The sequence below is a fragment of the Microcaecilia unicolor genome, chromosome 12, assembly GCF_901765095.1.
Source record: "Microcaecilia unicolor chromosome 12, aMicUni1.1, whole genome shotgun sequence".
Lineage (NCBI taxonomy): Eukaryota > Metazoa > Chordata > Amphibia > Gymnophiona > Siphonopidae > Microcaecilia > Microcaecilia unicolor.
Window position 1 is genome coordinate 1,691,723 of NC_044042.1, and position 13,668 is coordinate 1,705,390.

Below are 13,668 nucleotides of genomic sequence, written 5' to 3' on the forward strand. Positions count from 1 at the left end.
GGCAAAGAGTTCCAGAGTCTATGTATTGAGTGAAAAGCTATTTTCTCCTGTTTGTTTAAAAGTATTACTATGTAACTTCATAGAGTATCCCTTAGTCGTTGTACTTTCTGAAAGAGTAAATAAGAGCTCAATCATATCCCCCCCCCCCCCCCTCAGCCGTCTCTTTTCCAAACTGAAGAGCCCCAACCTCTTTAGTCTTTGCTCATATGAGAAGTTGTTTCTATTCCTTTAATCATTTTGACTTCCCTTTAACCTTTTTCTAATTCCACTATATCTTCTCAAGGTGAGGTGCACCATGGACCAATACAGAGGCATTATATTCTTGGCTTTATTCTTTATTCTTTTCCTAATAATTCTTAATATTATGTTTGTATTTTTGGCCACTGCAACACACAATGACATCTACATCCTTTTCCTCAGTGGTGAACTCCTAAGGTGAAAACTAGCGTCGTGTAGCTATAATTTGACTACATGAAATTTCATCGGCCATTTGGTTGCCCAGTCTTCCCATCTCATAAGCAAATCCTGCAATTTCTCATAGTCTGTCCCTCTTAGTGCATGCTCTAATCTGAACCAGCACTGATCCCACCCTAGAAGCCAAGCAAGACTGATGGTCACTCAACAGTCCATTTTTTTGTAAAGTTGATTGTGAGAGCTTTATTTATTTATTTTTTTCCTTAAACTCGGAGAAGGATTCCATACTGCTTCAGCACATCTGTGTATTTGGTGATTTTGCCCTCCACATTCTTCTCAGAATGTTTCTTCAATTTCATAACTTCCTTCTTCTTCTCATAGTGCAGCTTGGCTTGTTCTTTCCACTTTTCTTCCAGGGTAGCTATCGAAGCCTGGTACTTCCACTTGACTTCATGGGCAAGTCGACTTATGTGTAGGTTTGGATATACAATCTTCAGGGCAGCTGGTACGACCATGCGTTTCCTCCTGTCATAAGGGGGAGGAATGCCATCAAAGACCTTCAGCCTCTCCAGGGCAGCCTGGTCGCACTAGGGGGTCCTTTTACTAAGCCACGAAGGTGTGTACGTGCATCCTACTCATGTCAGTTTTTAACTACCACCCAGCTATCACGTAGCACGGGCAGCAATTTCATTTTTTACACGTGTCCACCAGGCGTGGCAGAAAATTTACGGCACGTGGTGCTAACTGGACAATAATCAGCATTGTACGAGCGTAGACCATTACTGTCTGGTTAACGCATGAGACTTTACTGCTAGGTCAATGGGTGGCAGTAAGGTCTCAGGCCCAAAATGGACACGCACCAATTTTTATTTTGCCACATGTCCATTTTTGGCCACAAAAAAAGGCTTTTGCAGGCACGCTGAAAAATGGACCTGTGTGCATCCAATACACGTGTGTACACCAGCGCAGGCCATTTTTCGGTGCACCTTAGTAAAAGGACCCCTCGGTCTTATATGGCAGCATGCCTCTGATCGTCCTCCAGAAAATGCGCCTGGGAGCTCAGAAATGGTAGGGCCTGTGGGATGGCTTGTCGAGACCTGCATGGGAATGGGGTTTACACAGGGACGGAAGCAGTTCCTGCGGGGTTCCCGTGGGGATGGAAGCAGTTCCTGCGGGGATGGAAGCAGTTCCTGTGGGGTTCCCATGGGGATGGAAACAGTTCTGCAGGGCTCCCGTGGGGACGGAAGCAGTTCCTGTGGGGTTCCCTTGGGGATGGAAACAGTTCTGCAGGGCTCCCGTGGGGACGGAAGCAGTTCTTGTGGGGTTCCTGTGGGGGACGGAAGCAGTTCCTGCGGGGTTCCTGTGGGGACGGAAGCAGTTCCTGTGGGGTTCCCTAGGGGATGGAAGCAGTTCCTGCAGGGTTCCCATGTGGATGGAAGCAGTTCCTGCGGGGTTCCCTAGGGGATGGAAGCAGTTCCTGCGGGGTTCCCTTGCTCTGTGTATGCATTCTCTCTTCCTCCTCGTGCCCTCCTCCCCCTTGCTCTCTATATGCACTCTTCCCCCTTACTCTGTGTATGCATTCCCTCTCCCCCCTTGTGCCCTCCTTCCCCTTGCTCAATATATGCACTCTTCCCTCTTACTCTGTGTATGCATTACCTCTCCCTCCTCGTGCCCTCCTCCCCCTTGCTCTCTATATGCACTCTTCCCCCTTACTCTGTGTATGCATTCCCTCTCCCTCCTCCCCCTTGCTCTCTATATGCCCTCTTCCCCCTTGCTCTGTGTATGCATTCCCTCTCCCCCCCCCTGTGCCCTCCTTCCCCTTGCTCAATATATGCACTCTTCCCCCTTGCTCTGTGTATGCATTACCTCTCCCTCCTCGTGCCCTCCTCCCCCTTGCTCTCTATATGCACTCTTCCCCCTTACTCTGTGTATGCATTCCCTCTCCCTCCTCGTGCCCTCCTCCCCCTTGCTCTCTGTATGTGCACTCTTCCCCCTTGCTCTGTGTATGCATTCCCTCTCCCTCCTCCCCCTTGCTCTCTATATGCACTCTTCCCCCTTGCTCTGTGTATGCATTCCCTCTCCCCCCCCCTGTGCCCTCTTTCCCCTTGCTCAATATATGCACTCTTCCCCCTTGCTCTGTGTATGCATTACCTCTCCCTCCTCGTGCCCTCCTCCCCCTTGCTCTCTATATGCACTCTTCCCCCTTACTCTGTGTATGCATTCCCTCTCCCCCCCTCGTGCCCTCCTTCCCCTTGCTCTCTATATGCACTCTTCCCCCTTACTCTGTGTATGCATTCCCTCTCCCCCCCTCGTGCCCTCCTCCCCCTTGCTCTCTGTATGTGCACTCTTCCCCCTTACTCTGTGTATGCATTCCCTCTCCCCCCCCTCGTGCCCTCCTTCCCCTTGCTCAATATATGCACTCTTCCCCCTTGCTCTGTGTATGCATTCCCTCTTCCTCCTCGTGCCCTCCTCCCCTTGCTCTCTGTATGTGCACTCTTCCCCCTTACTCTGTGTATGCATTCCCTCTCCCTCCTCGTGCCCTCCTCCCCCTTGCTCTCTGTATGTGCACTCTTCCCCCTTGCTCTGTGTATGCATTCCCTCTTCCTCCTCGTGCCCTCCTCCCCCTTACTCTGTGTATGCATTCCCTCTCCCTCCCTCGTGCCCTCCTTCCCCTTGCTCTCTATATGCACTCTTCCCTCTTACTCTGTGTATGCATTCCCTCTCCCTCCTTGTGCCCTCCTCCCCCTTGCTCTCTGTATGTGCACTCTTCCCCCTTACTCTGTGTATGCATTCCCTCTCCCCCCCTCGTGCCCTCCTCCCCCTTGCTCTCTGTATGTGCACTCTTCCCCCTTACTCTGTGTATGCATTCCCTCTCCCCCCCTCGTGCCCTCCTTCCCCTTGCTCAATATATGCACTCTTCCCCCTTGCTCTGTGTATGCATTCCCTCTTCCTCCTCGTGCCCTCCTCCCCTTGCTCTCTGTATGTGCACTCTTCCCCCTTACTCTGTGTATGCATTCCCTCTCCCTCCTCGTGCCCTCCTCCCCCTTGCTCTCTGTATGTGCACTCTTCCCCCTTGCTCTGTGTATGCATTCCCTCTTCCTCCTCGTGCCCTCCTCCCCCTTACTCTGTGTATGCATTCCCTCTCCCTCCCTCGTGCCCTCCTTCCCCTTGCTCTCTATATGCACTCTTCCCTCTTACTCTGTGTATGCATTCCCTCTCCCTCCTTGTGCCCTCCTCCCCCTTGCTCTCTGTATGTGCACTCTTCCCCCTTGCTCTGTGTATGCATTACCTCTCCCTCCTCGTGCCCTCCTCCCCCTTGCTCTCTATATGCACTCTTCCCCCTTACTCTGTGTATGCATTCCCTCTCCCCCCTCGTGCCCTCCTTCCCCTTGCTCAATATATGCACTCTTCCCCCTTGCTCTGTGTATGCATTCCCTCTCCCTCCTCGTGCCCTCCTCCCCTTGCTCTCTGTATGTGCACTCTTCCCCCTTACTCTGTGTATGCATTCCCTCTCCCCCCCCTCGTGCCCTCCTTCCCCTTGCTCAATATATGCACTCTTCCCCCTTGCTCTGTGTATGCATTCCCTCTCCCTCCTCGTGCCCTCCTCCCCTTGCTCTCTGTATGTGCACTCTTCCCCCTTACTCTGTGTATGCATTCCCTCTCCCCCCCTCGTGCCCTCCTTCCCCTTGCTCAATATATGCACTCTTCCCCCTTGCTCTGTGTATGCATTCCCTCTCCCTCCTCGTGCCCTCCTCCCCCTTGCTCTCTGTATGTGCACTCTTCCCCCTTACTCTGTGTATGCATTCCCTCTCCACCCCTCGTGCCCTCCTTCCCCTTGCTCAATATATGCACTCTTCCCCCTTGCTCTGTGTATGCATTCCCTCTTCCTCCTCGTGCCCTCCTCCCCCTTACTCTGTGTATGCATTCCCTCTCCCTCCCTCGTGCCCTCCTTCCCCTTGCTCAATATATGCACTCTTGCCCCTTACTCTGTGTATGCATTCCCTCTCCCTCCTCGTGCCCTCCTCCCCCTTGCTCTCTATATGCACTCTTCCCCCTTACTCTGTGTATGCATTCCCTCTCCCCCCCTCGTGCCCTCCTTCCCCTTGCTCAATATATGCACTCTTCCCCCTTGCTCTGTGTATGCATTCCCTCTCCCTCCTCGTGCCCCTCCTCCCCCTTGCTCTCTGTATGTGCACTCTTCCCCCTTACTCTGTGTATGCATTCCCTCTCCACCCCTCGTGCCCTCCTTCCCCTTGCTCAATATATGCACTCTTCCCCCTTGCTCTGTGTATGCATTCCCTCTTCCTCCTCGTGCCCTCCTCCCCCTTACTCTGTGTATGCATTCCCTCTCCCTCCCCTCGTGCCCCTCCTTCCCCTTGCTCAATATATGCACTCTTGCCCCTTACTCTGTGTATGCATTCCCTCTCCCTCCTCGTGCCCTCCTCCCCCTTGCTCTCTATATGCACTCTTCCCCCTTACTCTGTGTATGCATTCCCTCTCCCTCCCTCGTGCCCTCCTTCCCCTTGCTCAATATATGCACTCTTCCCCCTTGCTCTGTGTATGCATTCCCTCTTCCTCCTCATGCCCTCCTCCCCCTTGCTCTCTGTATGTGCACTCTTCCCCCTTACTCTGTGTATGCATTCCCTCTCCACCCCTCGTGCCCTCCTTCCCCTTGCTCAATATATGCACTCTTCCCCCTTGCTCTGTGTATGCATTCCCTCTTCCTCCTCGTGCCCTCCTCCCCCTTACTCTGTGTATGCATTCCCTCTCCACCCCTCGTGCCCTCCTTCCCCTTGCTCAATATATGCACTCTTCCCCCTTACTCTGTGTATGCATTCCCTCTCCCTCCCTCGTGCCCTCCTCCCCCTTACTCTGTGTATGCATTCCCTCTCCCTCCCTCGTGCCCTCCTCCCCCTTGCTCTCTATATGCACTCTTCCCCCTTACTCTGTGTATGCATTCCCTCTCCCTCCCTCGTGCCCCTCCTTCCCCTTGCTCAATATATGCACTCTTCCCCCTTGCTCTGTGTATGCATTCCCTCTTCCTCCTCATGCCCTCCTCCCCCTTGCTCTCTGTATGTGCACTCTTCCCCCTTACTCTGTGTATGCATTCCCTCTCCACCCCTCGTGCCCTCCTTCCCCTTGCTCAATATATGCACTCTTCCCCCTTACTCTGTGTATGCATTCCCTCTCCCTCCCTCGTGCCCTCCTTCCCCTTGCTCAATATATGCACTCTTCCCCCTTACTCTGTGTATGCATTCCCTCTCCCTCCCTCGTGCCCTCCTTCCCCTTGCTCAATATATGCACTCTTCCCCCTTACTCTGTGTATGCATTCCCTCTCCCTCCTCGTGCCCTCCTCCCCCTTACTCTGTGTATGCATTCCCTCTCCCTCCCTCGTGCCCTCCTCCCCCTTGCTCTCTATATGCACTCTTCCCCCTTACTCTGTGTATGCATTCCCTCTCCCTCCCTCGTGCCCTCCTTCCCCTTGCTCAATATATGCACTCTTCCCCCTTGCTCTGTGTATGCATTCCCTCTTCCTCCTCGTGCCCTCCTCCCCCTTACTCTGTGTATGCATTCCCTCTCCCTCCCTCGTGCCCTCCTTCCCCTTGCTCAATATATGCACTCTTGCCCCTTACTCTGTGTATGCATTCCCTCTCCCTCCTCGTGCCCTCCTCCCCCTTGCTCTCTATATGCACTCTTCCCCCTTACTCTGTGTGCGCATTCTCCCCTCTCCCCCTTCCATCCCGCGCTCCCTTGAGCCGCAGGAAAAGTGCTGCACCTGTTTTAGAGACATTATGGTAGAAGCCGGGAGGGAGTCGCTCGCCGCTGCCTCCTCCTCCTCCTCCGCCCCCGGTCCCTCCCAGCCCCGGTACCGATCGGAGCCTGAGATGCACACACGGGACATGCGGGAAGTGCGCTAGTGCTCCGCTCCGCAAGGTGGCAGCTGGTCGTGGTACAGGTGGGTGTCCGAAGGGGGGGGGGGGGGTGATCGGCACTTTCTATGGTGAGATCGGCTGGGGGGGGGGGGGGCAGAGAGAGGCGTCGCCCCCGTTCCGGGAGTCACCAAAACTTCCTGCGCCCGGCTCAAGTTTGTCGCTCGGAAGCCCGGGGCTGCGAACCGAACCGATCGCCTGGATTCGGAGCACAGGGACCACGGGCTCCCCGGAGTGCTGAACAGGGTCCCAGACGGGGTTCGGTCCGGTTCGGTCTGTGTGAGGAACAGGAGATCTGGCCAGATTGTCCGGGAGGAGGGGGAGGGGTGTTGTTTGTTGCATTAGAAGGAGCGAATGAACTGTTTGATGCGAATCAAGGGAAAGTTCAAAAGTGCAGCAGAAAACCAATATGGCTTTGTGCAGGGAGGGCAAGTGGGTCCGGAGCATCCCGGGGAGGGGCGGACAGGCACTTCCCAGCTGTATCTTCAGCACTTAAAGGTCCACTTTAGGCTTTTGCACTTGGCATTTCATTGATTCGAATCAGGGAAGGTTTTCTGATCACGAGGCGACTCCTTTTGTTCCAATTCAGATCTGATACTGAAAACCCGGGGGTCCAGAGGCTCTGGGTAGTGAGAGACTTAGAAGGGGTGGGCCGGAACCTAGGTCCTGAATGACTTCGGTTCTGCAGGCCCGGCCCGTTTAAAGCTTTCCAGAGAGCCCAGATTACACGTGTGTTTAGGAAAAGCAAAACCAGCTTTGGAAATGCCCAGAGACTGACCCCCCTCCCTCTCTATTTTTCAGGTCTCTTGGATCTGGGCCCCTCCCATGGGATCTCCTGCAAATGGCTTTTAAACCGCATCATCTTTCCTAAAAGGTCAGTTTCTGGCATTTTTGCTAAACTTTGCTGCATTCTTTCTCCACTTATTTTCCTTAGGCTGGAAGGGGAGCAGAAGAGCGTTTGTTTTTCATAGGCAGCAGAAGGAGTTTTGAACTTCACCTTAGGTAGATATTTAGCAAGTACCCTTTTGGGGTTTTTTTTTATGGGCATCTGTGGAGAGTTACAGCTCTTTCATCAGACTGTGTTGACTCTTGAAAGCCTGTTTGTGTCACCTGCAGAGTCTTTTGTTGGCCTTTGGTTCTGGGTTTCTAAGTTAGTAAAGTGTGATCTGATAAAGCGAATGACCCTTTTTTGGGGGCTGAAATATTGCATAAAGAGGGGAACGAAGGGGTCAAGTTATTTGAGGTAATAAGTGAAAGATGGATTTTCTTTGTGTACAGTGTGATCTGAGGCTTCCCTCTGGCTGGGAGAAGCCCCGGAGCTGCTGGCAAATGGGGGGCGGGGGAGTTCATATGACAGAACTTATATCTTGCGCTGGGGCTAGAGAAGGGGGTCTGTCTTGTGCGCTTGCCTTTGTGGGGTCATGTTCTTTAGAGTAGATCAGTTTTCTGCCTCCTGTTCCCAAGCAGAGGACAGCAGAGATTTTCTCAGCGTTTTTCCATTTTTTTCTGTTCTGTTTTTAAGGGCATTTGGCGCAGAAGGACATTGAGCATAGGATGAGTTCCTTAGTGAGTCCTTTTTTTTCCTGAAAGATGTATTTTTGTAGCTTTTCCATTTTCTTTTGTGACCTCCCAGTCTTAAAGCCTAGTCGTTGCCAGAGCAGAGTCTGATCTATGTAATATACAGGGCATCAACTTTAGTTTTCTGCAGGAAAAGCGCCTGAAATGTTTCTGTGCTCATGGGAAGCAAATACGAGGCACTTTGCAGAGTCGGACCAGAAATCCATTGGGCCCAGCATCAGTCACTTGGAAGTCTCTCGCAGACCCTAAGGGGGTGGGTGATCTCTGGCTCATCTGGCATTTGTATGTTACTGCCCTGATTGTTGTGAATTTTGATAACTTCTGTAGAACTAACCTGGGATGTTGTGAATGAATTTTTAGGATTATACAGATTAAATTACGAATCCCATACATTTTTGTGTTTGGTGAATGAAAATCAGATTTTCCAGAACTGGTGAACACAGGATTTCAGTTCCCTTTGCAGTTTGTGCAGTTCTTGCTGGAGATTTTGGGGTTTTTTTTTTGGGGGGGGGGGGGGGGATCTGGCAGTTTACTCCCACTCATTTGGATTTCCAGCTATGTCAGAACTAGTATTTGTTGGGCTTTTCTGCCATAATCCTTCATTCACAACTACACAGAGCTTCTCACCTTCCCTTCCCATTTTTATATCCTGACCACAAGGCATGACTAATGTGGACCTTAAGTCTGTCTGTCTTCTAGGAGTGGGTATTGAGCGTTGGATACAACTCCCTTCCCCTTCTAGGACAGAGAATGCTGTTTCCTCATTACCCCTAGCCACTGGGTTTGATGTCCTGACCTAGACATCAAACCTCACTCTTGTGCATGGCAGCGCAAAACACCTTCCACTTGACTTGCTCAGGAAGTATCGCTTCACAGGAGTCTTTGCTTTTCACCCTTCTCCGAGGTAAGGTAGCAGGTTCTGCAGAGCTGGATCTGTGTGGGAGACGGATCAGGGCCTTCAGTAGAGATGCCAAGGGTGAACCATCCCAAAGAGTGAGCTTTACCATGCTAAGGAGTGAGATTTGTTTTATTCAGGGTATAAATCTAGAATGATTTAATTGTAGTATTGCTTTGCAAACGAATCAAGGCTGCTTTTCTTTGGAACCTCTGAAAAATAGAAAGTGGGAAGCAATTTGGGTAAATCTTTTTGAGCTGAAAATTGTCTTCCACACAGTAGATAAAAGTATGTACATCGTTTCCAAGCACATGGACTTGCAATAAAGGGAAAAGGGACAGGGCAAGGGAAAGCAGTAGACTGGAAGGTGTGCTTAGATCTCTTCTTACTGATAATCAATAGAAATTAAACAAAATAAAACATGAGAAAGATCTGACGAAGAAGGGCAACCTTCAAAAGCTAATCAAGAAATGTATTAAGTTATGTCCAATAAAAAAGGTATCGTCTTATTTTCTTTTCCATGTTTTATTTCTATTGATTACCTTTAAAAGTGGACTAACACGGCTACCACACCTCTCTTCTTACTGGTCAAGCCACTTGGTTTACTTCTCCAGGGCTTCCCTCTGGTGAAAGCAGTGATCAAGATCAGTGCACTGGTGCTGAAGCTCTGATGAGTGAGCCTTGGCATCTCTGGAACCAGTGACACAAGCCTTGGAAAGTGTTGTAAGCGGTGACACATCCCTTCACTTTCACTGTGCTGAGAGGATCTTTGGTCTGCACAGCAGGTGTCTGAATTGTAGGTTGGCTAGAGCTGAAATGAACTGGCAAAAACCTTGTAACACAGAATAGGAAAATCCTCAAAATAGAATTTTAGTGTGAAGCGTTTTGCTTTTGCCACTGGTGTGGTTGATAGTCCGTGTGAGAGGTTCCTAACCCAGGAAATGTTCTGAGTAGACCAAGCACAGCTTTCTTACCTTGTAAGGTTTTACTTTTATTTATTGATTGAGATCTATCATTATACTCTGTACTGCAGATCACCTGAAGTGCATCAGAGCTGCTGTAAATGTGATGAGACCAGTGAGAGTGACCGTTTTCACCTGATTCCGTGGTGAATTTTTCAGCTTCCAGAAAATGTTCAGTCATAGCAGTAGCACAGACATCCACAGGACTAGAATCAAACAGCAGCTGGGTCTATCTGGCAGCCTATAGGTTGTCTAATTATTTCTGCAAGGATTATCAGTTGAGTTACAAACATAAGCTGGTGGATCTGTCTAGCAGGCTGCCCAGGGGACCAAGGAGGCTCCCTAGCAATGGGATGGCAGAATCAGAAAACAGCTGGATCAGTCTGGCAGTCTGCATACTCTGTAGTGAGCTGGGAGCTCTAGTAGACACTCACGGAATTGCACGTGTCTGGCTGGCTATGTACTGTGTAGTGAGCTGGGAGCTCTAGTGGACACTCACGGAATTGCACGTATCTGGCTGGCTACGTACTGTGTAGTGAGCTGGGAGCTCTAGTGGACACTCACGGAAGTGCACGTATCTGGCTGGCTACGTACTGTGTAGTGAGCTGGGAGCTCTAGTGGACACTCACGGAAGTGCACGTGTCTGGCTGGCTATGTACTGTGTAGTGAGCTGGGAGCTCTAGTGGACACTCATGGAATTGCACGTCTGGCTGGCTATGTACTGTGTAGTGAGCTGGGAGCTCTAGTGGACACTCACGGAAGTGCACGTATCTGGCTGGCTACGTACTGTGTAGTGAGCTGGGAGCTCTAGTGGACACTCACGGAAGTGCACGTATCTGGCTGGCTACGTACTGTGTAGTGAGCTGGGAGCTCTAGTGGACACTCACGGAAGTGCACGTATCTGGCTGGCTACGTACTGTGTAGTGAGCTGGGAGCTCTAGTGGACACTCACGGAAGTGCACGTATCTGGCTGGCTACGTACTGTGTAGTGAGCTGGGAGCTCTAGTGGACACACGGAAGTGCACGTATCTGGCTGGCTACGTACTGTGTAGTGAGCTGGGAGCTCTAGTGGACACTCACGGAAGTGCACGTGTCTGGCTGGCTACGTACTGTGTAGTGAGCTGGGAGCTCTAGTGGACACTCACGGAAGTGCACGTGTCTGGCTGGCTACGTACTGTGTAGTGAGCTGGGAGCTCTAGTGGACACTCACGGAATTGCACGTGTCTGGCTGGCTACATACTGTGTAGTGAGCTGGGAGCTCTAGTGGACAGTCACGGAATTGCACGTGTCTGGCTGGCTACATACTGTGTAGTGAGCTGGGAGCTCTAGTGGACAGTCACGGAATTGCACGTATTTGGCTGGCTACATACTGTGTAGTGAGCTGGGAGCTCTAGTGGACAGTCACGGAATTGCACGTGTCTGGCTGGCTACATACTGTGTAGTGAGCTGGGAGCTCTAGTGGACAGTCACGGAATTGCACGTGTCTGGCTGGCTACATACTGTGTAGTGAGCTGGGAGCTCTAGTGTACAGTCACGGAATTGCACGTGTCTGGCTGGCTACCTACTGTGTAGTGAGCTGGGAGCTCTACTGGACAGTCACAGAATTGCACGTGTCTGGCTGGCTACATACTCTGTAGTGAACTGGGAGCTCTAGTGAACGCACGTTTGTATGGGTCTGGCAGCCTGTACAGGGGATCCGGGAGTCCAGATGTTTTTGAGGCAGCCACACTAGTACTGCTTGGAGGTGTCGAAAAGGATGGTGCTAAGGGGGATCCTGTATTCTCTTCTAAGTAGGGATGTACACAGTTCATTTTGGGAAAAGTTGACTTTTTGCACCTTTTTTTTTTTGTAAATGTATTTGATAGGTTAAACAATCATTATCTTATTTTTCATTCCTCCCAACTCATAATTTATCATGGCCCCTCCTAACCTGTTCTTTCCGTTCATCATTTTTGTCGAGCTTCTCTGAACCTGTTCCACTTGCACTAGATCTGTTTTGAGGAAGGGGGTCCAGCACTCAGTGTGGTTGCGTCAGGGACCTATGCGGAGGCTTAATAATATTCTCAGCTTTATTTTGTTTCCTTTGTCAGATGATCCCTGACATGTTACTTGACTTTTTTTTAGCAGCTGTGGCCACACTGGGCTACAACTTTCAGCGTATTGTCCACAACAGCTCCGAGATCTCTTTATTTTGGGTGGTGACTCCTAACTCTGAACCCAGCAGTTTATACCTGTAGTTCATGTCACACATTTTTAAACTCTCATTTGAACTTTGTATTCCATGGAATGGATTGTGTTTCTATTAATCTAGAGGTTAATGTGCATTAAATTGATTTTGCACATATCGAAATTTTTAAGGTGCCGTAACCAGCCAAATGTTTACTAATCAGTGCACATCATCGGCTTGTAATAAGGAGTGTGGAATACAAAAGAGGAAGGGAAAGTCTCTGGATAGGGAGATGTTTTGTGTCCCTGAAAGCAAGGACAGGAATAATTGTTCAGGATGTGTCAGATTATGTTTCTGCTCCATCATTTGCTGTATAACGGGCTAAGGAGAGAGAGTTTGGGTAGGCATCTGTGCATGGACACGTTTTTTGGGGGGGGGGGGGGGGGGCTTACTAATTTGAAAGAGCCGACTAGCAGAACTCCTGCTTATTCGGTCTGCATCTCCTCTCCAACTATGGCGAATTTAAGGGTAAGGGTGATGGGATTTGATATACTGCCTTTCTGTGGTACAGTCAAAACGGTTTACAATTATATGAAGCTGCTTTTTCTGTCCCAAGTGGGCTCACAGTCTAAGTAAAGGTTAACAAATGAAGACAAAAATGAAAGTGATAGCCAATGTAAAGGTCTCTTACTCTCTTTGCTAATCTGTACTTCTGTCATACGATTGTGTGGACTAGAAGACAGCCACACTGTTGTAGCCTGCTAGAAATGAGGTGTGAAATTTTAACAGGAACAGGTGGGCATGGCTGTAGGCTTCTTAAGGTGCTCAGAGCGTTGGACAAGGTGGTGGAGCTCTGGGCTCTTTGGGGCGTTGGATAAACCAGTGGGTCTGTGGGCTCTTTGGGGCACTGGATGAAGTGGTGGGGCTGTGAGATCTTCTTCGGGGTCATTGGACAAGGTGCTGGGGCTGTGGACAAGATGGTGGGGCTTTGGGCTCTTTGGGGCATTGGACAAGGTGGTGGGGCTCTGGGCTCTTCGGGGCGCTGGATGAAGTGGTGGGGCTTTGGGCTCTTTGGGGCATTGGACAAGGTGGTGGGTCTCTGGGCTCTTCGGGGCGCTGGATAAAGCGGTGGGGCTCTGGGCTTTTTGGGGCATTGGACAAGGTGGTGGGGCTCTGGGCTCTTCGGGGTGCTGGATGAAGTGGTGGGGCTGTGGGATCTTCTTCGGGGTCATTGGACAAGGTGCTGGGGCTGTGGACAAGATGGTGGGGCTCTGGGCTCTTCGGGGCGCTGGATAAAGCGGTGGGGCTGTGGGTTCTTTGGGGGTGTTGGTAAGGCGGTGGACTGTAGGCTCTTTGGGGCACTGGATGAAGTGGTGGGGCTGTGGGATCTTCGGGGTCATTGGACAAGGTGCAGGGGCTGTGGACAAGGTGGTGGGGCTTTGGGCTCTTTGGGGCATTGGACAAGGTGGTGGGGCTCTGGGCTCTTCGGGGCGCTGGATGAAGTGGTGGGGCTGTGGGATTTTTGGGGTCATTGGACAAGGCACTGGGGCTCTGGGCTTTTTGGGGCATTGGACAAGGTGGTGGGGCTCTGGGCTCTTTGGGGCGTTGGATAAACCAGTGGGTCTGTGGGCTCTTTGGGGCACTGGATGAAGTGGTGGGGCTGTGAGATCTTCTTCGGGGTCATTGGACAAGGTGCTGGGGCTGTGGACAAGATGGTGGGGC

At 51.1% G+C, this 13,668-nt stretch overlaps 2 protein-coding genes across 2 annotated transcripts in view; one reads left to right on the forward strand and one right to left on the reverse strand.

Moving 5' to 3' along the window:
- Positions 1 to 677: 677 nt before the first annotated feature.
- LOC115482052 (putative 60S ribosomal protein L13a protein RPL13AP3) lies at positions 678 to 8,929 on the reverse strand. Its single transcript, XM_030221613.1, has 2 exons — positions 8,732 to 8,929; positions 678 to 1,001 (listed from the first exon to the last, which is right to left on the reverse strand). Exons 1-2 carry the CDS (start codon positions 8,927 to 8,929, stop codon positions 678 to 680), a joined length of 522 nt encoding a protein of 173 aa, XP_030077473.1.
- The window catches only part of FOXP4 (forkhead box P4), a 104,292-nt gene continuing 96,893 nt past the window's right edge, over positions 6,270 to 13,668 (forward strand). Inside the window, exons 1-2 of the mRNA XM_030220767.1 lie at positions 6,270 to 6,370; positions 7,146 to 7,218. The gene's annotated coding sequence lies outside the window, so the exon portion shown is untranslated. The remainder of the gene's footprint in view (positions 6,371 to 7,145; positions 7,219 to 13,668) is intronic.